The sequence below is a fragment of the Panthera tigris genome, chromosome C2 (genome assembly GCF_018350195.1).
Source record: "Panthera tigris isolate Pti1 chromosome C2, P.tigris_Pti1_mat1.1, whole genome shotgun sequence".
In the NCBI taxonomy this organism is placed as follows: Eukaryota; Metazoa; Chordata; class Mammalia; order Carnivora; family Felidae; genus Panthera; species Panthera tigris.
In genome coordinates this window covers 5932871-5957049 of record NC_056668.1, presented here as the reverse complement: position 1 = coordinate 5957049, position 24179 = coordinate 5932871, and the positions used below count along the sequence as shown (strand labels likewise).

At 45.7% G+C, this 24179-nt stretch overlaps 1 protein-coding gene across 3 annotated transcripts in view; it reads left to right on the top strand.

The window, feature by feature from the left end:
* Positions 1-20858, top strand: part of IGSF5 (immunoglobulin superfamily member 5) — a 51557-nt gene extending 30699 nt beyond the window's left edge. For all 3 annotated transcript variants that reach the window (XM_015541240.2, XM_015541241.2, XM_042956811.1), the window contains 5 exons: positions 3644-3784; positions 7001-7025; positions 10995-11095; positions 12764-12837; positions 19941-20858. In XM_015541240.2, the coding sequence (XP_015396726.1) occupies positions 3644-3784; positions 7001-7025; positions 10995-11095; positions 12764-12837; positions 19941-20036 (437 nt within the window). In that variant the 3' untranslated portion in view covers positions 20037-20858. The remainder of the gene's footprint in view (positions 1-3643; positions 3785-7000; positions 7026-10994; positions 11096-12763; positions 12838-19940) is intronic.
* The last annotated feature ends 3321 nt before the right edge of the window (positions 20859-24179 follow it).

Here is a 24179-nt window from a genome sequence, read left to right as displayed (position 1 = left end):
GCGCGGTGGTTAAATTAAGAGATAAGAGAGTGAGTGAGATCACAGTACCCAGCAGGGTAGCCCTTCCCTTCCTTTAAATAAGTCCTTCCTGAGGGATAGGCAGCTATTTCTGTGCTAGATCAGAGGAAAGGTTGTCACGGTCAAGACTTGGTTGACAGAAGCTTGGCAGACTGGTCATTTTCTCCAGTAGGGGAGGAAAATGCCCTGATAGGGAATGTTTGGGGCAAGTCAGCAAATGTGTGTTGACTTCACCAGTGTGAATTTCAAGCCTATCTCTTGAATGTTTCAAATAGGCTCCAGGCCGGACATGGAGCTTGAATGTGGGGCTTGAACTAATGACCCTGAGATCAAGACCTGAGTTGAGATCAAGAGTCAAGTGCTTGGGGCGCCTGGGTGGCTCAGTCGGTTAAGCGGCCGACTTCAGCCCAGGTCATGATCTCGCGGTCCGTGAGTTCGAGCCCCGCGTCGGCCTCTGTGCTGACGGCTCAGAGCCTGGAGCCTGTTTCAGATTCTGTGTCTCCCTCTCTCTCTGCTCCTCCCCTGTTCATGCTCTGTCTCTGTCTGTCTCAAAAATAAATAAACGTTAAAAAAATTAAAAAAAAAAAAAAAGAGTCGAGTGCTTAACTGACTGAGCCCCGCCCCCCCCCCCCCCCCCCCCCCGCCATCTCTTGAATATTGAGCCAGATCTTAATGTTTAACCCCAGCTGGCTCCCTTAAGAAAGCTAATATTTGAAAACTTCAATTTGTAAACAGTTCATCATACTGATTTAGAATGATATCAGCAATCTCGAACGTGTGTGTTGTACCCTACAGTGTTCTCAGCATTTTGACATGCATCCCGAGTCTCTGACCAGCCTGGGGGGAAGGGAGCAGGAACTGGGGACGAGTGAGCCAGTGGCCAGTAGAACACAAGTAAACAGTGGCCATGAGATCTCGCTGGATGCACTGACATGAAGCCCAAAGCTCTTTGTCAGTTGCAAAGTTTCCTCATGGTGCTCTGAGTTTAAACTCCAGATTGTGATTATCATAAATGTGGTTTTGGACTTATTATTGTTATTATTTTTATTTTTATCACATCCATAAGCTGGAGCATCCTGTTGTGTGGCTGGTTGCTTGGAAAGTGTTTGCATTTTGGTATTTTCAAAGTGTAGGTCACCAACCACCTGTATCAGAATCACCTGGGTGCCATTGCAGACCCCCTGACTTGGCACCACTGGAGGCAGGCTCTGCATTTGATGTGCAACGAGCATTCCAGGTGATGCTTGGGATTTTGCTCTCGGTGCAGCAGGTGGACAATCTGTATTACTCTCTGGATGGGAAGACACTGGATTGTTTTAAAGCTCCAATTCTGGGGCTGAGGAGGGGTGGTATGAGAAGGGTAGAATTCTGCCCCTACCGACTCTGCCTTTTCTGGGGAATTCTTTTCTATCCCTATCTGTCTCAATTCATCTCAGAAAAATGATGGGTCATGTGGAGATACATCATCCATCCTTCCATCCTTCCTTCCTTCCATCCTTCCTTCCTTCCTTCCTTCCTTCCTTCCTTCCTTCCTTCCTCCCTCCCTCCCTCCCTCCTTCCCTCCCTCCCTTCCTTCCCTCCCTTCCTTCCCTCCATCCCTCCATCCTTCCATCCATCCATCCATCCATCCATCCGTCCATCCATCCAATGTGCCCAATATGTACCAGGTGCTTGGGGTATAAGAAAAATAAGACATAGTCCTCGACCTTGAGGAGACTAAGTTTAGTTTAGATAGTAGCAAATATGTAAGAAGAACTGGAGGTGAAATCTGTCAATTTCACAAACATTTATGGTGGCAATGAATGGGAGATGTATAAAAAAAAGGAAATTTAAAAAACCATCACAGGTAATGCAGAGAGGCTTTGCACAGAGAGAAAACAAGTACCTTTTTATATTATGTAATTCTTCAAAGCACAGAGTTCTCTGAATTTTAGCATGTGCTTCGAGATCAGTCCATTTATTATTTTGCAGTGGAATCCTTTCTTGTCCATGAGTCAGAATCCAGGTGGTTGATGATTGTAGAAACTAGGGCATTAGTGATCATCTCTAACCATTCCTGTAAGGTTGTCTGAGCATTTAACTTTGACACAGGATTAGCAAATTATGATTTCAAGGTCAATTTTCATGGAAAACTCTAAGAACACCCAAGAACTGTTTTCCCACTATAACCTCTGGTTCCAAAGTGCTAGAAAGTCTGTTGATTTAAATTTTTTCAAATGTTTATTTAGTTTTTGAGAGAGACAGAACATGAGTGGCAGAGGGGCAGAGACAGAGGGAGACACAGAATCCGAATCAGGCTCCAGGGTCTGAGCTGTCAGCACAGAGCCTGACAAGGGGCTCAAATTCATGGACCATGAGACCATGACCTGAGCTGAAGTTGGACCCTCAACCGACTGAGCCACCCAGGTGCCCTTAGTCTCTTCATTTAAAAACAAACCCTCTCTTCCTTCATAGGAAGTCTATTGTTTTAATATTTTTCTAATGACTTGCATACAATACAATAGCATTCATTTACAATGAGAATCCAACCAAGCACTCAGGGTTGAGTGACAGACTTTACTGAAGAGCAATTCACATTGGAACGGATCAACTTAAATGCGGGTTGACCTCAATGTGGTTCGGGGGGCAAGCGCAATGCCGGCCGGATAAGGGCTCTCTTCGGAACGTGGGTATGGTTCTTCTAACCCACGGCTGCACGGTGCTGTCCAATGGGACTTCCTGTGGTGAGGACCATGTTCTGCACCTGTGGGAACTGAGCACTTGAAATGTGGCTAGTGTGACTGAGGTGCTGAGTATTTAATTGTATATAATTCTGGTTAATTTAATTTGAACTTAGATAACTGTGCGAAGCATGTTGGGCAGTTCTGGCTAAGACAGCGCTGTACTACATCAAAGTGGCTTTTTCTTCTCTCTTCCCTTCTCACCTCTTCCCTTTCACTCTCTGCAGGCACTACCTTGCCTGTCTGTTCCCTTTCCCAAATCCGTGACTACTGGATGCAACAAGAGGGCAAAGCAGACATTAAGGGCGGTGCCTCCCAAAGAACCATGGAAAACAGCAATGAGCAGATGAGGAATGAAGTCTGTGGGCGGGGTGTGGGTGGGCTGGGGCTGAAGGCCCTTGCAGTACAATCCCTTAGACGTGACGCTTCTTCAGTTTGGCCTCGTTTCCTCTGGGCTCTGGACCCTTGATGGGTGGGAACGTGGGAGAACCAAATGCTGGTCTTGCAGTCTTGTCTGGTAGTGGCTGCCTAGTAAGTATTCCATGGCGAAATAAAGGATGTTGGGGTGAGGTAATCACTCCTCCCACTTGGGAGCGGTCTTCCTGTGTTGCCTATTCTATCTCTAAGAACAATAGAGGCGCTAACTGACAAATACTGGGACCGTGTTACTCAGCAGGTGCTTATTGGCAGCAGTAAGTATTGTAATGGAAGATCCTGTAGAGTATTGAATATCTGAGCACACTGAAGAGAAGTTGACCTATGACACCCAGCTGTAGTGGCCAAATGGTTATAGTATTATCGGAAAACAGAATCTAACTTACAGGGCGGCAGAAATAGTGATTACGAACCCTAGACGGTAGCAAGCATCACTAAATAAATTTTTTTTTCTCCTCTCAACTTTATAGGCAGTATTGATAAAGCAGGTACATCCTTGCCTACCTGGGCCATAATTCTGCTTGCAGTATCATTTTCGTTGCTTTTGATCCTGATCATTGTTCTGATTATAATAATCTGCTGCTGTTGTGTCTCTGGGAGAGAGAAAAAAGGTAATTGTTTTGTTTATATAGATTTGTGTATATATTTGAACGTTTGGTACAAACACTTGTCGGTCATTAGCTCCTTAACTCTTTTGTAAGATGCATTGGCCTTTGGAGTGCACTTTATTTGGAAGCGGGCTTCAGAGAAGGAAAGGATTTTATGAAGAAGGAATACATTCCTTTGGGGCTTGCTATAACCACTCCCAGAAAGACTGAGATCTGCACACTTTTGAGAGGGTGAAGAGACAGTACCTTTCTCAGCAAAGACGCTGACTATTTGAGTTCTGTGCTTATTTGCGAGGACAGAAGGACATTGTAATCTGCCACTTAGACGCTGTGCTTTTATCTAGAATAGTATCTACCTATCTGAGCACATGAAAAGGTTATTTCCTATTTTGTGTAATTCCAAATTGCATTTGGAGGTGAATGTTGGTACAGTGGTAGGAAGAAAAAGAAGGTCTGCCAATCAAAATAGTACAAATAAACTTAATAATCACACATTTCTTCTGAATGAGGTCTTTCGAGGACTCCAAGATATATGAAAGCAGTGGCCTCGTTTGGGGGTCAGGCTTCACAATGGGGTGGGCTCACCAACATTGGGGGGGGGCTTGTCGTGAGGTTCAGCCATTTGTGACTTCAGAAACCAAAGGATCTTTGTCATGTAGAAGGCTCGGGACTTTCCAAGTGCTGAATATGTGTGTCCAGCCTAACCTTTCTTTGTCTTGGAAAGCCTCACCTACACCTATTTGAATATTCTCTACACTTAAATTATTTTTCTTACAATCAGACTTCTGATATTAGGCTATGTGTCAGTTTAATTGCATTTAAAATGTCATTAGTAATAATTGCCATTTGATGAGCCCTTTTTTGTGGGTGACCCAGGCACTGTGTTAATTATCTTACATGGACTATCTCTCTTAGATAGTCTATGCAAAGTGCATAGTTAAGCCATATCTAAGCTAATTGCCTGGCCTCAGCCCCTGCATGGATTTGGTTCAGGATTGGGAATTAATTCTGTGATACAACTTTATTCCCTAGGAAACAGAACATGAAAAGTAGTAAGCCTCTGTTGGCCCAGATTTGATGGCAATTTGCTCTAACTTGGGAGTTACCCTATATGCCACAGATGGATTACTCAAGTAAAATACACTGGATTTTAGATGAAAACGATTGGATAACTTAAATTTTAATTTAGACGTGACTAGGATTGTGCAGTGCCTTCAGAATACTATTTTCCACATTAGCTACTGTGGTGTCATTGAAGGAGCATTCTGTTTATTTGGATTCCTGCTTCTCCTAAGCTGTTTTTTGCCTGTTCCATAATAGCCTAGTAGGAAGGTTGTGATGGTTGGTGGCCCAGGTAAGATGTGCACCGGGGGGACTGTCTGATTTTTAGCATTCTCATTTACAAGATGGGGATAAGTGCCATCCTATAGATCGGTCATGAGGACAAAATAAATTGCTACATGAAACTGTTTCCATTCTAGATTAAAAACATTTTTTTTACTGTGTTTTATTTTTTGAGAGAGACAGTGTGCTGACAGCACAATGTGGGGCTTGAACCCACAAACCGTGAGATCATGACCTGGGCTGAAGTTGGACACTAAACCGACTGAGCCACCCAGCTGCCCTTCCACTTTAGATTTTATCCTTTACTTAACTTTGAGATGAAAAGCTCATGTAAGAGTGAGCTGTGTTTATTCCCCTGCGTCTTAACAGGTCCAGGTAAGTGTTGTGAGCAGGGCCTGTGGCGACCTTACAAAGCCCACCCCCATTGGGTGGGACTCACAATAGACACTACATTTCACCTTGACATAAATGGAAAGGGTGCAGTGAAGGCCTGGGTTTCCCCCATGACAATTATTTCCATCCTTAAAAATGGCAAGCACCAAGTTGTTTTCAGAAGTATTTTCTGGCACTTTGCTTTGCTGATGCCTGGAGAATTCTCAATGGTCTGACTAGTTAACTGGGGACCGACTGAAGAGAGCTGAGGACCCCACTAAGTGTGGCCTGAAGGCCTTGGGATTGTTTCTGCTAATAGAGCAAAGAGGCCAAGAGCCCATCTCCTGCAGCCCATTCCTTAAGGAAACAATAGTGACATTCTGTGTCTCTCTTTCAATTCAAATAAGATTGCTTCTGAAGTCCAATTTGGGGTGTGAATTGGCAGATGATATTACAACTGGAGTAAGTGGGAATATTCTCTAAAAATAAGGAAAATGAATATATTTTAGATCTCAGTAAAGCTTTTTTTTTACATTATTTTTTTTAATGTTTATTTATTTTTGGGAGAGAGAGACAAGAGTGTGAGTGGGGAAGGGGTAGAAAGAGAGAGGGAGACACAGAATCCAAATCAGGCTTTACGCTTTGAGTTGTTAGCACAGAGCCCGAAGCAGGGCCCGAACTTAGAAACCTCGAGATCATGACCTGAGCCGAAGTTGGACGTGTAACCGACTGAGCTACCCGGGTGCCCCTGTAAAGCTTGACGAATAGAAGGCCTAGACAGGACAGCAGAGTTGCAAAGAACACTGGCTTTTGAGACAGATGATTGGAGACTGGAGCGTGACTCTGTTTCTCTCTACTTTCAAGTTCTATGTCCCCTCCGGTCCAAGAATCCTTTGATTAAAAACATCAGCAATTTAATGACAGCTCAGGGTGGGGGGGGAAGGGGATCCACCTCTATGAATCGATACCATTGGTACATGTTGATTGAAAATGAATTCTAGAATTAAGTAAATACAGTGCTTAAGCAATGTAATTCCTTATTTGTTAAAGTATGATAATACAACATGATAGTGTCTAGTTTGTTAATAATATGATGACACTAATACCTATCTCTTGGGTTGTAATGATTAAATGAGATAAGTGCTGGCACACAGTAAGTACTGAATGAATGACACTAGGGACTGGGAATGCAGAATGCCTCTCCCTGGTGAACGGAGTCTTTGTAATCTTGCTAGTCAAATTCCATATTCACTAAATACTTATTAGGTACCTACTATACTACAGGTACCTAGGAATTATTTATGTTTATGATAGTTAATAGTGAATTCTACTTCCTTTATGCTTGAAAGTCATTTGATAATTCGCTGTGGGGGAACTTAATAATACCTAATGGGTCACAAATACTCAGCAATGTATTTAATTGGCGGGGGGGGGGTTGTCTATAAAAACTGATGATATTTTGTGATTTTGTGATATGTGATTTTATTCCTTTTTTTTTTCCAGAATCTAGTTATCAAAGTGAAATAAGGTAAGTTTGAAATCACATCACTTTCCTGAAAACAAAGACAAACAAATGAAAAACAACCAAACAACACCAACTCTACCACCACTAACACACACAAAACTGTGGCGTTTCAGGATCATGTTACTCAAAATTAAGTACTGAAAGTGGACAACTCTGAAAAACACATATGCCAAACACAAACTCATATGGCAAAATTAATCATAGAATAAAATAGGGGCTGGTTACTGCCTAAGTTTGACTTGCCCTGGCTCACTTAGGAAAAAGGAGATTTTCTACCTGGTGTCTGGCATTTACAACTCTTTCCACAAGAGGACACTGGGCGCCTGCACCGTGACTGTTGGCCCTCCTGTTTTTAGTCAATGCAAGGGACTCAAGGAACATTTCAAGGATATTAAAGAACCATGCAGAAATCCTGCTGCAGTTTCTGGGGCGGTGGAGAACAGTGGGGCCAGCTGGATGGCTTCAGGCACATGAAACTGACCAGACAGACAAATTAGGTAGTGTTTATTGCTTGTACACTGATAGGGGAGGGGATAGAAAAATTCCTGACATTCCCATGGCCGTCCAGAAGTAGCCACAAGCACTTTGAAGGTAGCCGTGTGAAGGACCTACAGTAATACAATAACTAGTTTAAATGTCTGCAATATTTATACAAGTATAAATGCGCTAAGGGGAGGGATTTTTAGACAGCGGTGATTTTGGTGGGGGTGTTACAGCCAAACCGTGTCTAATTTTCACTATTTTATTAGATAATTTTCATTTTTGATAGGCTGTGGTTTAAAAATACCTTTAGGCTACACGCGGTGAATGAAGATGTGTGTAATCATTGTGTAACAGACACTAGCTGTTCTCCCTTTGACCCCGGTCACTCCCTGGTGATAATGCGGTATTGGGAGAGGCAGCTGCGGTCTCTCTCAGGACACTACAAAGCAGCAATCTGAAATGACACCTCCTTTGGGGCCTGACTTAGGGCAAGAGGAGAGGAAGGCAGACTCACTCTAATAATTATTCTGGTATCTCTCAGCCTGATGGCAGCCTGGATTCTTCCGTGGACCGTTATTGACTTCGTAACATCTTTCACTTGTGTTCTCTGGGATATTAGCTGATTTCAAAACATAGGACACTGGTCAGCAGTGATTCGGGGGCACGGGTGGAGAATAAGAACTACTGACAACAGCAGCAACAATATGGCAGTAGTGATGACAACAGCTGGTTTATGCTAAGTGCCGAACACACGTGCCAGGTGCTGTTCTACACGCAGTGGAGCCCGTTTTCTCGCCGGATGCTCATGATGATTTTATGGGCCATTTATTTTGTAGAGGAGGAAACTGAGGGGCACAGAGAGGTTAGGTAGTGTGCCCCGGGTCTCCCATCTGGAGAGTGGACGGTCAGGATGTGAGTGAGGCCGTCCTGCTCAGGGCCTGGACCTTGCCCCTGTGCAGCTCTCGCACTTAGATCTGAGTGCATTAGGTCTGGGGAGTAAAGACGGGGAGACTCACTGGGACCCCCATATCCTAGCTGCTTTCCCTGCACTGTGCCAGCTGTGCTGGCTCCAGCTGCTTTCAGACGTCTTCTGCAGTAAAATAACATACTTCTTCCTCTAGAATCAATGCATGTTTATTATAGAAAAAATTAAAAATACAGTTTAAAAAAGTATATTTATTTATTTTTGGGAGAGTGCAAGTGGGAGAGGGGCAGAGATAGGGAGACAGAGGTTCTGGAATGGGCTGTGCGCTAACAGGCTTGACGGCAGCAAGCCCGATGTGGGGCTTGAACTCACGAACTGAGAGATCATGACCTGAGCTGAAGCTGGACTCCCAACCGACTTGAGCAACGCTCAGCCCAAGTGCCCCAAACATATCGATTTATTTATTTATTTATTTATTTATTAAAAAAAAATTTTTTTTAAACGTTTATTTTTAATTTTTTTTTTAACGTTTTATTTATTTTTGAGACAGAGAGAGACAGAGCATGAATGGGGCAGGGGCAGAGAGAGAGGGAGACACAGAATCGGAAACAGGCTCCAGGCTCTGAGCCATCAGCCCAGAGCCCAACGCGGGGCTCAAACTCACGGACCGCGAGATCGTGACCTGAGCTGAAGTCGGACGCATTAACTGACTGAGCCACCCAGGTGCTCCTTAACGTTTATTTCTGAGACAGAGAGAGACAGAGCATGAACAGGAGAGGGTCAGAGACAGGGAGACACAGAATCCGAAATAGACTCCAGGCTCTGAGCTGTCAGCACGGAGCCCGATGCGGGGCTCGAACTCACGGATTGTGAGATCATGACCTGAGCTGAAGTCAGCCGCTCAACCAACCGAACCACCCAGGTGCCCCCAAACATATCGTTTTAAGAAATGATTTTGAAATCACCCCTAATTCTATTGTTCAGAAGTAGGTATTGTTACCTGAGTATGTATATGCTCACTTTGATGTATATGCACGCATCGATGCGTTCACGTCGATACACACACACATGCATTTTGTAAAATTTGGACCATAATAAACCTTACTTCATAACTTGCTCTTCTCTTTTGAAACTCTTCTGAAGATTATTTCCGTTGACAAATACTTGCCAGCCACATTTTTGCTTCATTTGCTTAATAAAAATATCTTACTGAAGTGTGAGTACAGAAAAGTTCACAACTCACAGGTGCGTCGCTTGATTACCTTTCACAAGGCATATGGGCCTTGAGTGGGGCCATGCAGAACTAGAACACCCCTAGCGCCCCAAGCTCCCTGCCCCCCCACATCGCTGCCTCTTCCTCAAATGTTACGTCTTCTGACCTCCATCCCCACATCCCCAGAGGTCAGATTCATATGAACTTTGTGTAAATGGAATCATGTCATGTGCACTCATTGATTTTGGTCTTCACCCTGTGAGATTGGTCCATGTTGTTCAGAGAAGATGTGGATGGTTGATTATTTTGCGATACCACGCACTGGGTATATATGCCGTTTATCTTCTCCTTTTCCCTTTAAATGGGCATTTGGATAGTTTTCAGGTTGGGGTCATTGTAAATACTGTGGCACTAAGCAATTTAGCATGTATCTTTGGTGACATGTTCATAAGTCCTCATTCCTGTTTTGTATTCAGTTGGGTATGTGTCTACTGGTGAACGCTGGGCTGCAGGGTAGGCAGGGTAGACGATTCTGTCATCATCCAGTTTTCTGAAGTAGGTGCACCTGTTTATACTTTTACCTGCGGTGCGTGAGAGTTCTCATCTGTAATAACTTTTATAGGTGGCATGGAATTTCATTTTAGAGATGGATTGTCATTTATTTTACAGTCCCCTAGGGTGGGGCGCGTGGACTGTTGGCAGCTTTTGCTGTTATAAAGCGTTCATGAATGAACATTCTTTTAAGTAAATCTTTGCCCATATCTTTGGCCATTTCCCTATAATACATTCTTAATGGTCGAGCATGAATATTTTTAGGTCTTTGGATACCCATTGCCAAGCTTTCCTCCCCTGGGAAGCTGCACCAATTTTTACTTTATTTTGGAGATTGGCATACCTTTTCTTTAAAGGGCCAGATAGTAAATATTTTTGGTGTTGTGGGCCACACTGTCTGTCACAATTACTCAGTTCTGTTGTTGTAACATGCGGGCAGCCATAAATAACATGGAAGCGGACAGGTGTGGCTCTGTTCTGATAAAACTTTATAAAGGGGCGCCTGGGTGGCTCAGTGGGTTGTCGTTGGCCAACTCTGCTTAATTGGGTCACTGGTTTCTGGGGGTGGACTACCGACTGGGGAATGGTGCCCACGGGGCTCTCGTGATAAGGTTCCATCTCTCCCCACCTCAGTGGGAGTGTGAGCAGGCAGACCACTTGCATAGCTGTGCTGGTGGCGATGAGTGTCTTTCCTGATGCGGTGGTGACTTCGGTGTGCGAGGATGCCCTGGGTGGAGCAGTGTGAACCAAACATCCACTACTGATTAACATTTGGCTTTTAAAAATGGTCTGATTCCAGGAAATCTGCAAGTGTGAAGACAAACAAAGAAACTTTTGAGACAAACTTAGAAAGTGGCAGTGAAAACCTGGGCTACCGTTCAGACGAGCCGTGGACGGCAAGTGAGTGGTCGGGGGGTCCGTGGGAATACCCGAAGGGGCGTGAGGAGGAGGGGCTGGCCAGCCCAGCACCAGCTGCGGAAGCCAGAGGACTTAGCCATTCCTGGGCATTGTTCTTTGAGTAATTTTCAGAAGAAGGAGAAATTTCAGAACTAGCAATATTCTAGTAGGTAAACAGTCTACCTATTTGTCCAAAGTTTAAAGCAAAGTGGGATGACAGTTTAAGGACTTTAAAATAAACTTTCTGTTTTCATGTTCTCTTTGGATATAGCCTTCTACCTTTAGTAAAGTATGTGAGGAGGCATTTTAAGACATTGAGGGTCACTTCCCCAAAACTTCAAATAAAGGTGAGACTCAGCAAGAAATCCATTCCTACTGAGCTTTAGAGGGAGTGGGAGAATGTTGAAAACAAAACCTAACTTTGAAAAGTCTTTGTGGCACCTGAATATCTTACCTTTACAGGACACAGTCCTAGTGAGGGCATCTTGGAAGGCTTGGGCACTTGTTAGCGGCAGGGATCTTCCAGAAGGCAGATGAGAGGGGAAGGGAGTACAAATGGGTTGGAGGGGGAGACCTGGCCCTTCCAAGTTGCCTGGCAAATCAAATTCCATGGAAAGATGTTTCATTAATCAGTTCTTACTGACAGGCTCCCCCCAAAATTGTTTTCACTAAGATTGGGGCTGTGCTCATGTCCCATCTCTCCCACTTTGCCATGGCCGCCTCACATATCTATTCAAAATGGCTCACTTAAGATTTTTTAAATTCCACGAAGCACGACTGGTTCCTTTTTTTTTTTTTTTTTTAAGTTTATTTATTTATTTTGAGAGAGAGTGCGCATGAGGTGCAGACAGAGAAACAGGGAGAGAGAAAGTCCCACACAGTCAGCACGGAGCCCGACTTGGGGCTCAATCTCACGAACCGTGAGATCATGACCTGAGCTGAAATCAAGAGTTGGTCACTTAACCGACTGAGCCTCCCGTGCACCCCTTGACTGTTTCCTTTCATAATCGGATCACAGCTTAAAAATTTCCTGTAGGAGAATATTTATTTCTTAGTGTTTTGAGCAACTAATCGTGTAGCTTGACCAAAATCATAGCCCAAACCAAACCTATCTTTTTTTCCCCTCTTTTGCCCTGTGTTTATTTACCTTGGTCAGCATTACAGCTATGGATTCACCTTGTCTCTGGATGAGACTAATGAGTCAAGGAAGAGCTTGATTGTGAGTTTGCCATATTTTTTTTTTTTATTTTTTTTTAACGTTTATTTATTTTTGAGACAGAGAGAGACAGAGCATGAATGGGGGAGGGGCAGAGAGAGAGGGAGACACAGAATCGGAAGCAGGCTCCAGTCTCTGAGCCATCAGCCCAGAGCCCGACGCGGGGCTCGAACTCACAGACCGTGAGATTGTGACCTGAGCTGAAGTCGGACGTTTAACCGACTGAGCCACCCAGGCGCCCCAAGTTTGCCATATTTTTATTTCATTAGAAAGGTAGGAGTTGCAAAGTATGTAACCTCAGGGTTAACTCTAAAAACAATCTGTTTATGGTTAAAGATTACTTTATGCCAGGGTTACTATATAAAAACAAATGCGTTTCCTTCTAAATCAGAATTGTGAGAACGTGTTATTTGGGTTTTGTCATTTATCACTCTAAAATCCTTCTTCTGTTTCAGAACTTGCTTCTTTTGCTCCAGTGTCCTCCGAATCCAGTGTTCAGGAACAACACAGCAGTAGGCAACCTTATCAGGTGATTCAGACCATTTTACCCATTTTGAGACTTTTTTTTTTCCCCCTTTAACAACCCTTGCCTGGTGGTAGGTGATTATAAAATCATGCCTGTTTTATGCTCATGATGGAAGAACGTGGCCTTTGCTCACTGGTCAACCTGTCAACACGGAGGGAATGGGCCAGGACATGTAGTATCTCTTGGCCTTCGTAGTGGGTTTTGGGGGGGAAGATCAGAAGTGTAGGTGGGGGCTTATAGATCTTGGGGTATCTCTTACATGAGGGTGCAGGTGTATGTACAGGTCTGGAGCTCCAGTGGGGGAGCACAGGTGGTAGGTATTGTTGGTTGTTAGGCAAACTCTGATGGTCTCCATCCTTCCAAAGCGCACGTAAAGAACACAGTCACCCAGGAACCGTGATGACACAGTATGTTACTTTTCGGACACAGACTCCGTGGTGGTTGTCACAGATGAGTTAGAGTGCCTGCACAGAAAATACAATTCTTTGCATAGGCATAGTCATATTAGGCAAAATATGTATTTTCTGACCATTTATTGACCTGCACAAAGGCACCTTGAAATGAGAAACACTTTGATGTGACTCTGCAGTGGTGTCCCCGATATGGATGAATGTTCTGCCCTTTGGCTTTTGGAAAAGGCCCACTGGCAGTTGGGATCCCGAAAGCACTCAGGGTCCGAAAGCACTCAGGGTCTGAGGTCTTGGCCGTGTTCTGACCGCGAGTCTCTGTCAGCCTGAGGCGCTGCTGCTGGGAGTGCCTTCCTAGACCCGTCATTCTTTGTACGCATAGATATTGACTTCGGCTTCCGGGCAGCCCCAGGCCATGGCATTCCTCTCGGCAGCTGGGATTCAGCTCAGTCCATACATCTTGTCAGTGATGTGTGTCTCCTGGGCCTTTGGGGGTGGGTGGGGGGAGGTGAGGTTTGACTGATGCTCATGCATGTATTAAGAGACCTAAATGGTCTCAAAAGAGTGGTAGCCAGGTGGGAAGACATATGGGGGGGTGTCTGTGGCACGAAAGAACATGGGCCTACGTGACAAATAGTTGAGTTCCTGGTACAAGTTCAGGCTATTTCCCTAGGGTGAGTGTCGGGAAAATGGAAAGGTAAATTTCTTCCCATCTAATCTGCTCTCTTTGGCACATAGATCTTCTGATGCATTTAATCTGGCCCTGGGTGAGGTGGCTTGTGGAGACGCAACAGATTCCCTTTCCAGGGGCCATCTCTTGACTAAGGGGGGCGCTGACCCAAGAGAGTAATCACCAGGCTGTGAAGGAGCCTATCAACCCTCTAAGACTGGACCTGAGTGGGAGCCATGGGCTGATGGAGGGGTTCTCTTCACTCAGAACCAAGCACGGTCATCCAAGAACACGTTTACTCCAGCCCTTATTTCTGTGGTTACCTTTTACTGTCAGGTGTCTTTCTACTGGACAAGCCAAAATGCTTACGTCTGGCATTGGGTGGGGGGCATTGGGATAAGTGGGGAGGAGAGTCAGAAGAAGTGACGTAGATGATCCCCCCCTGAAGTAGAAATGAGGACATGGGAGAACTCTAGATGCATTTGGATACAGGAATGGAGAATGACATTTCAGAGCTTAGAGTGGATCCTTCTTGAGTTTGAAGTGTTTTGAAAATACGCAGGGAGAGAAACTTGAGAAGTTTCTACTACTTAAACATGTAATCAGCTAAATAATCTATTGGTGGAAAAAGAACAGTGGCCTGGAGGTGCTGGGCCCTGGGGGACTGTCACACACACCTGTGTTTCTTGAAGTGTCTGTCAGTTTTCTAGGGGAAGGTGCATCTCGGCCCAGAGCATCAGGGTCCTTAAGAAACCAACAGAACACAAGGGAGATGAGCTGTTCTTGCCTGGACTAGAAGCTGGCGAGAGGCTATTTAAATAGCTGGATTCTTCTGTTTAGAGTTGGGGAACTTCAGGGCAAACCCTGTTTTGAAGAGTCCACCTTTGAGCAGTAACCAGAGGGTGCCTCTGCAGGTGCGGGCCCAGGCACTGTCTGCAGGTTGTCCATTTGGAGAACCCGGACGCAAGATGTACCGTGGGGTACACTTCCCATGAGCACTTTGGGAAGGGAGGGAAGAAGGCAGATGGTGGAGCAAGTGGCCGAGCACGGGGACCCTCGGCCCAAAGAGGACATATTCCTGCACGTGGTCAACTGGCCACTCGAGAGCTGCCAAGAGGCCACGCCGCTGCTTCTAGAAACAGGTCAAGGTGACTTGCAGCACAGAGGCTCCTTTTAGAACTTCCCCAGGCCAGGCCTGCAGCCCTGCCAGGTCCGTGCGTCCGTGTTCATGCTGTGCAGCCCGAGGAAGACCTTCGTCAGAGCTCATTAGACCTCACTGAAAGACGACAGTGCAATCTGCACTTTCTTTTCTCATAGGCTCTCTCCATTCTGTAGTGACCCCTAAAGGCCCAGGAGAGGCATCTGAGAGCTACTCAGAGCTCTTTCATTTGTCTTTCATCCCGGCCTCTTCTCCAGAGACCTCAGTGTGACTCCAGCCTGTGACAGAGCTACCTGCGCCACTGTTGGGTGTTTCCATGCTCATGGGCCCCGGTGGGACTCCTGCCCGTAAAGCTGGCTTGTTGGAGTTTAGGATTGTGGGCTACAGACTACGTGATTGTGCAGAAAATCTGTACCAGCCTCGGCTCCTCAAAAGCCCGTAGCTTCAGCTGAGACATGTCCAGCTGGGAGTCAGCCTGCCCAAAATCTCTTCCCGGTGTTCCTCTGCATGGAGCTCGTTGGGGCAGATGCACATCCTATCCATGGAGGCATGGTGTGCACAACACCAGCCGAGGCTCCTGTTTTGTATTAATAGGTCTCACAGTGGGGTGATCTTGGTTTTGCCAGCAGCTCAGCAACCGTTGAACGTGCCCTCGTTCTCTCTTCGTGCTGGCTCTCTCGTCTGCTCAACCTGCTGGTGTTATGTTAACTCAGCATTTTCAGATCTTAACTGGTGGCCCAGACCTACGCACAATCTAGCACAGCGTTACTGGGTGCTCATTAAAAGCTATGCACTGATGTGGAGAATGTCTCCAGTGCTTAGCCATATGCTGTCACGAGCGAGGTGATACAAGGAGTGTGTGTGCATGTAGACGTGCTCCCTTTGCAGATAATCACAACCTGATCACCCCAAGACATTTGTTAGACAGGTATAAAGGAGGACGCACCATAAAAATACTGTGTTTGGGGTTCATTGAAGAAAAGTAAATAAGTCCATGTCAGATTGCCACTTTGCTCTTGGGCACTTTGGTTTCCTTCAAGATTATCCTGTTCAAACGCAATCTGAGGAGGAGGGAGCCTGAAGGGCCAGGGGCTGCACTCAGGAATCATTGATGTGGCCTTTGGGATGCCCAGACTCTTGGTCTCACCTGTGGACCTCCTGGCTCAGTGGACTTGGGATGCAGCCTCAGTGCATCTGAGTTTTGGACAAGACAGGGCGGTTGTCTAGGTGGTGAAGTCTAAAGGCAATTGGCTACCTTATAACAAGCTGGAAATGAGGGGCTGCTGGGGGAGACAGTGGAACATTGCCAGTGACCAACTTGCCTACTTTGTGATGATTATTTGCTAGCGTCCCAGGGCATTCACGACACCCAGGTTACACACACCAGGTAGCGGTTACACCGGACCTTTCCCGAGGGTGGAGGGCGCCTGTGCTCTTGCTGGAGTCATGTGGATCTCCTGTAAGTAGAGGAGGGTCCAGCCCCCGAGCCCTGTGTGTGCCCACACTGGCTCAGGGACCAGAGAAATGTCCCAAGGAGCAGGCAGAGTCTTTGGGCCACTCTTCTCCTCGCCTTCAAGACTGCAACTTCCGGCTCCATCCAGAGTCCACGTCTGTGTCTGATCTCCAGGTTGTGGTGAACCTCCACGTGCCACGTCTTTGTCGTGCAGCACAGGCATGATTTTAATTACATCCTACGCCCAACAGTTACTAGAGCAGGAAATTGGAGTTTTAATACTTACGAGGGGCGTTTGCGGCTGCACCAGCCCCCATAACTCTTGCCCCATCGATACCTTCTGATTGAGGTCCAAAACACAGGAGGCCCACACTGCCTTGGGGAAGATCAACCGGAGACGTCATGGGGAACCTCTTTTTTAGGATCTCTCATCGTGTCCAGATGCTTTCGGTGCTGACAGCCCCGAGAAAGCTTCGGAGGGGTGAGGGCTCTGCTCAGGGACAGGCTGGCATGAGTCAGGTCCATTGGTGACCCTGGGCTGTAATCACAGGAAAAGGTACCTGCTGGCTCTTCTGGGGCTCCCTCTCTGGCTCATCCCCACCTGTCAGCCCACTGCCCTGCTAAGGTCTGCCCTGAACACGGGACTCTTCACCAGAGGCTGAGACATGGGGGCAGTCCTTGTTCCTACCAGCAACTGGCAGAAAGGGAGGATGTGTTTCCAGGATCCAGGATCCCAAGGAATGCTTGCTGAGCCTGGAGGCACAGCCAGCACCTGTAAGTTCCCGTGTCTTGGTACCTTGCTGGCTCAGCAGTGGCTCTCAGTGGAGCGGTATACCGGAAGCTCTTCGGGTATTTGTTAAAATGCGAAGTCCTGAGCTTCTTCCAGCCTTTCTGGATCAGAACCTCTGGGAGATGGGGCCAAAGAATGGGTGTTTTTACCATGTTCTCCAGGCGAACTGCTTTGACGACAGTATTTTAGTGGACCCACATGAAAACGTAAGACATGTACAGCCTGTTTCTAAGGGCAAGTCACTGCTGAGTGCTGGGGTTTTTCTTACGCCTATGCACTGGGAATGACTTCTACTCCACGAGCGTGCCACCAAGTAGGTGGCTAGGCAGTGCTATGAGGAGCGTTAGATGGAAGGGTCTGGATACCAAGATACTTTGCAATCTAGGCTGCACTGTAGTTGGGGTAAACTTATTTCTTAATGTTTATTCATTTTGAGAGACAGAACATGAGCAAGTGAGCATGTGAGCAGGGGAGGGGCAGAGAGAGATGGAGAGAAAGAATCCCAGGCAGGCTGCTTGCTGTCGGCACAGACCCCGATGTGGGGCTTGATCTCACAAACCATGAGATCATGACCTGAGTGGGACGCTTAACCGACTGAGCCCCCCAGGCACCCCAGGGGAAAGCTTTTTTAAACCTCTTATGTTTTAAGTAGGTCCGAAGGCATACTGCATTCACTCTGGATGAAAGAAAAAACAGGATTTTAGGCTGCAGAGACCCCAAGAGCATGTATTAAATTGTAGGAAAGGTCAGAAAGGAAAACAAGAGAGTGATTTTCAGAAGTTACAGACACCAAAATGTGATACTTCTTTCCCCTGATGATTCCTATCCAGGCTGGATTTACGGTTAGGATACATAATACTGACTTTATATTCTAGAAAGGAGATGACGTTGGTGAAGTACAATAAACTTAGGTATAACTGCCCGTGAAACACGTTAGGACAAAACTAATAAATAAAACTAGAGGGGCACCTGGGTGGCTCAGTCCATTGGGCCTCCAACATCGGCTCATGTCGTGATCTCGCAGCTTGTGGGTTCGAGTCACATGTCAGGCTCTGTGCTGACAGCTCGGAGCCCAGAGCCTGCTTTGTTGGGATTCTGTGTCTCCTTCTCTCTCTCTGCCCCTCCCCAGCTCATGATCTGTGTATCTCTCTCACAGAAAAATAAATAAATATTAAAAAAATTAAAAATAAATAAAAATAAAATGAGAAATTCTTACTGACAATTACAGCCAGTGGGAAGGGCAAACACCATTTTTTTTAATATGATGTCATGGGGTTTGCAAATATTTTGCATCTTGATCAATAGTTAAAACCAAGAGGCCTTGTTTTCCTCTCCTCTTTCCGGGCCTCAACTCACTGTCAGTCAATTTTTCTGTTTATTTTGGGCAACTCTGTCCCTTTCTCTCCGGAGTCTGTCAGTTTTGAAGGGTGAACGCTTGAACAACTTGAAATGCGGATTGACTCTTCCCCGCGAATCACCACCCTCCTGAGATCAACAGAAACAAACTCTTGATAAATTTAGAAAACAGCCAGGCGTTAGTGCAGCCCAGTCGTGAAAACAAAAGGCGAATAACAACTGCAAAAATGTCAGGCATATTTACCACAGAAACCCACTTCCTAGAGCACGTTGCTGAGCTGGCTCCGTCAGCCTCCTGTTTTCCCTGCATGACCAGGAGTCACCAAGTTCAGACCACGAGCCTGAGTGATTCTATCCTGCAGACTTACTGACATTCCATTGCAATGTCAATAATGCATGGTGCCCAGTTGCATTATTTAGGATGTGCAGTGCGGCTGCGGTACCCTGGAACCTGAGATGGCACTCTCAGGACTGGCAGGAAAACATATTGTGTGTTTTTTAGTAGGGCAGTATAGTCAGGCAGGCACTGGTCCCTCTGGAAGAGTGTGTGGTTTGCCGGGGATCACACTTCTGAATGAGAACAGAACAGCAAAGATAGCATTTCTGGCAGGAGGCAGCAGCCTGGCTGCCTGAGGAGACAGACGAATGATCTGTGCCCCTCTCCTGTAGAAGGAATGTGTGTTATTAAAGAAGGTTAGAAATCTATCTATCTATCTATCTATCTATCTATCTATCTATCTATCTATCTAAATGTCTTTATTTTGAGAGAAAGTATGAAAGGAGGAGGGGCAGAGACATAGAGAATCCCAAGCAGGCTCCACGCTCTGTGTGGAGCCTGATGTGGGCTCGATCCTGCAACCCTGGGATCGTGACCTGAGCTGAAATCAAGAGTTGGATGCTCAACAGACTGAGCCACCTGGGTACCCCCCCGAAGGTTAGCAATATTTTATATTTTCATATGGAAGTTAGAATTTCTATAGGAAGATTGAAAAAAAAGAAAGAAGAGAAAACCAGAACAGCACATCTTTGTGGTACTTTGCCTCCATACAAACGAATATTGGATTCTTTGACCTGCGTTGCTCATGTGGCCCTGAGCTCGGAAACTTCGGGCGTGTGTGGAAATACTGACATAAAGGAAGGATGTGCGTTAACATTTTTGCTTCCTCTCTGGGTCCTCGTTTCTTCTTATCTGATGAGTGGAGGTTTCTTCTCAAGTGTGCCTTTTCCGTCCATCTCCGCTGATTAAATCCACCCTCTTCTCTTGTCACCAGGGACCCGACCGCCGGTGGCGGGGTCCAGCAGGTCGCCCGCAGGTTTCCTTTTCCGTGGCCAGTCCTAGGACCGTGAGGAATGTAACTTTGGTCTAGCGAAGACGTCCCTCGGGTTCCATTCTGCACATGGCTGATAACATGCATCACGCCCGCGTCGTCCTTCCTCTCTGTCCCAAGGCTGGGCTCCCGTTTCGCCAGTGTTACCGGGAAGCAGTGATGCCGGAGTAATCGGAATGGACACTTTATCGTGAAAGAAGGTGTCCGCTTCCCCACCTTCCAGCACAGAATTTGGTTTTCAAAACGTTTCATGATTTTAGTGAATTCCACCAAGTTGCTGAGTAAAAGCTACGAGTCCATCGTGGTGATTTACTCGTCACCGGACACTCCTTCTTGCTATCTAATAAATGGCAGATAAGCCTATATCATACCATGACTTTTAAAATATTTTTGTTATTGTAATCATATGAAGACAATATTTATGTATGTTTAATATGGGGGACATTATTGTATATTGTTTGCGAAAAAAAGAGCATACATATTAGGATCAATCAGAAATCTAAGATTGCCTGGGAAATCAGAACTCATAGGTTAAGAAAAGATTAAGTTCAAAGCCGACGTACACATTGTGGATATTTCCATGAAGACATTCACTTTTGTCTGCTCCTTATCAGGCTCCCTCTCCAATGAGTTAGATGTGGATTTTGCTTTGTGGGGGATGTAACTTACATACCACAAATGCCATGAAAACACTGGAAATGGGTAACGTGTTCTTTAATAAATAAAAGAGAAAACACCAAAAAACATGTATTGCCTCTCTTAATTCCTTACTATTCAGGTGGTAGTTTAAGGAATCATGATGTTTAGGAATCAAACATTTCTTAAAAGCAACATGAGATGTCTGAAAAAAAAAAAAATCAAAGGGCGCCTGGGTGGCTCAGTCGGTTGAGCATTCGACTTGGGCTCAGGTCATGATCTCACAGCTTGTGAGTTCGAGCCCCATGTTGGGCTCTGTGCTGACAGCTCAGAGCCCAGAGCCTGCTTTGGATTCTGTGTCTCCCTCTCTCTCTGCCCCTAACCCACTCACATTGTCTCCGTCTCTCTCAAAAATAAATAAACATTAAAAAATTTAAAAAATCACATTTTCATGTTAGTCTTTGACTACTGTACATTTGCCCCATAAAAGTTAATACGAGGGGCTCCCAGGTGGCTCAGTCGGTTAAGTGTCCGACTCTTGATCTCAACTCAGGTCTGGATCTCAGGGTCGTGAGTTCAAGCCCCATGTTGGGCTCTGCACTGGGCACGAAGCCTGCTTGAAAAAAAGCAGTTAATATGAATGTTGTTATTAAGAAAAAAATTTGTCTTTTCCAAATATTGCTTTTTCGTGTAGATATTGTCAGTACATTTCACTGCCTACCCATCTCTTCATATTTACCCCGGAGACAGGACAGGTGGCTGAGTCCTGCACCAGTTGGTACAAATTTCTGTGATGGTTAGTAATTAGCAACTGCTCAGTAATTAACGACATGCCCAACCATGGACTTGCTAAAGTGGAATTTGACTTTTAAAATGGGTTAAGATTTTAGTGATTCCTTGGAGTTAGTAAGTAAACAATGTACGTTTATCGTGATGACGTTTATCACTTAACACTGCTGCCTGCTAATCCAATCAATGGTGGACAAACCTATATACCACCATGACTTATAAAATATTTTTGTGATCTGAAATCACACTCAGCCTCTACCCTGAAGGCTTTCATGTGAATCAACAACTAATTCCAGAGCTATCTGCTGGTGCAGATGTTTGATTCACTGGCACTCATACAGTATCTGCTCTGATTGGCTGGTGTTCAGCCTTACTGGTTGTCCAATATTTTGAGTATCACCACTGCCTAGAGGATCCTGAAGAAAATGCCATCTCTTCTAACACTGTGTCCCTAAAGTGAGGGAATTGGCTGCCTCTTTCTCTTCGAAGTAGAGCTAAAATGCAAAATTTCAAAAACCCATGACAATTGCTAGATCACTTTCCTAAGATAACTTTTGATGAAAAAAGTTGCGAATTCACCTGCTTCAAAATGAGACTCGTATTCATTATAACTTCTTAACTCTCTGCCAGTGTGTTTCTGTCGTCCATCATCATCCTTGAGTGGGTACAAGTCAAGGGGAAAGACAAGAGTTTCAGAAGACCTTTTGGACAGAGCTGTTCAGTGAGTGAACTCTGTATTCTTTACTTCATGGTTTGCTCTCCCGAAACCTTCACAGAACCCAGACCCTGAGACAAGGCAAATGTCATGTCATTTATGCCTTTTGTAACCTTTACAGGCGCTAGCGTTCTTGTAGGCATTGAGTAAATATTGAGATCAAACAGGGCAATATTGAGAAAGACAATATATTGAAGTGTAATGAATATTTGCCATCTGCCTGCTATAAGAATTCCATTTGGGTGGTTGTTTTAGGAATCAGTGGGAATTTCATGGGAAATATAATTGAACTTTAAGTTCTGAACTCTGGAGAGCAATGCCAAGTGATTTTAATGGAAACTGCTTCAACTTCGTTGGTGCCTGTTGCCTCAAAATGTTTATCAGTCCCTCGGGAAGTTTCTCTGTGTCACTAATGAGCTATTTCCTTACTGTAGCTTATCCCAGAAGTGAGGTTCCTCAAAGGGACCCCCAGCCAGTTTTTATCGCACAGGAGGTGAATAAGTTATTTGAACAGAACTGTCTATAGCTGTCCTGCCCAATACCATAGCACAAGTGGCTATGCACATTTAGGTTATTTGGAATTAAATAAAAAAGAAGATCCATTCTCTAAGTCCCACCAGCCACATGTCAAGTGTTCAATAGCCACACGTGGCTAGTGGCTACTGTATGGGACAGTGCAGGTGGAAGTTTTTCACTGCTGCAGAAAATCCTGTAGGATAGTCCTGACCTAGAGCTAGCTATTTGGAAATGACCTTGATGTGTCCAGGATGGGCTCTTTTACACAAACACTCAATTGGTGTTTTCTGTCAGTGTTATGTCTGTGTGCTTGCTAGTTTCTATTTAGGAACCTGTAAACCCCAAGGCGGCTCTCAACTGAAAATGGTATTTTGCTGATGTGGTAAATTCATCTCTTACTTCTGCAACGCAGAGAGCTGAAGCATGCCCAGGGGCATGCGGTGAGAGGGGTCAATCACGGCTAAATGTCACGGCCAAGGGTGTTCCTCAGAAAGACAGACATGGCTACTGCTAACGAATGGCCATGAGGCTGCAGGTTTACTTAAACAAATACCTCTCAAAGGCGTGTGCCATAAAATCCTGGCTGGGGAAACCACACCTGTCCATCCTTCCAGGGGTCTTTGACCATGGTTCCTCTGTCAGATTCCAAGCCAGCCCCCTGAACTCGAGGACCTTACACAGTTTACTTAAGAGTAGGGTATAAGTGGTAATGTCAACACATCAAAGATAATTAGAGACTTGAATAGAAGCACTTCCTTTGCTCTGTGTGACCCTGACCTTGGAAACTGTGAGAGATGTTCAAGTTGATCCTGGGAGTTTGATCACCAAAAGGGTGAATGGATGCTGCCAATCATATAGGAGATTCTGTGTCAACAACCTATCCCTGCCACGTCAGTGCTTATGATACTGTTGGGGAAGAGTACTCCATCCTGCGTAAAGAGGGTGCATAGTCCTTCCTGGGGAGCATCTGGGAACTCGGAGCAGAGATGAGGGAGGTAGAGGAGAGGCGAGACAGTAAGGAAGGGCAGGGGGAGCGGGGGAGAATGGGACGGACAGGGGGTCTAGCAGGCCTGGGCCAGGACCCGAGGGCCCAAGCACTTGTTATCGTCCAAAGGGTTAGACTTGAATGGAGAGAGCTCCCAACAGTCGCTGCCAAGCCCTGGAAGCCTGGAAGTAGGGAGTGAGGTGACAAGACTCCCTCACTCTCTTGCTCATGCCTCCCCTTGACCAAGCCCGACCAGAGCCAGAGGTCCATGGGGCCCACCCATGTCATCCGTCCAGGATGCAGAAAGGCAGAAAATGGATATGGAGGGCAGGCAGGCAGAAGATACCCAGCCAGGAGGATCTGGCAACATTTAGGAAACAGAAATCAAGGAATGGAGAATGTTTGCAAAGTCATGGGGAAAGACGTTTGGCCTGGTAGCATTCCACTTTTTCCATTCTTAAGGCTGCATCCCTTTATACCAAAAGAGGACACCGTTTGGGGAAAAGGAATTTCGCTGCACTGAGCTTGAGTAGGTCACGGC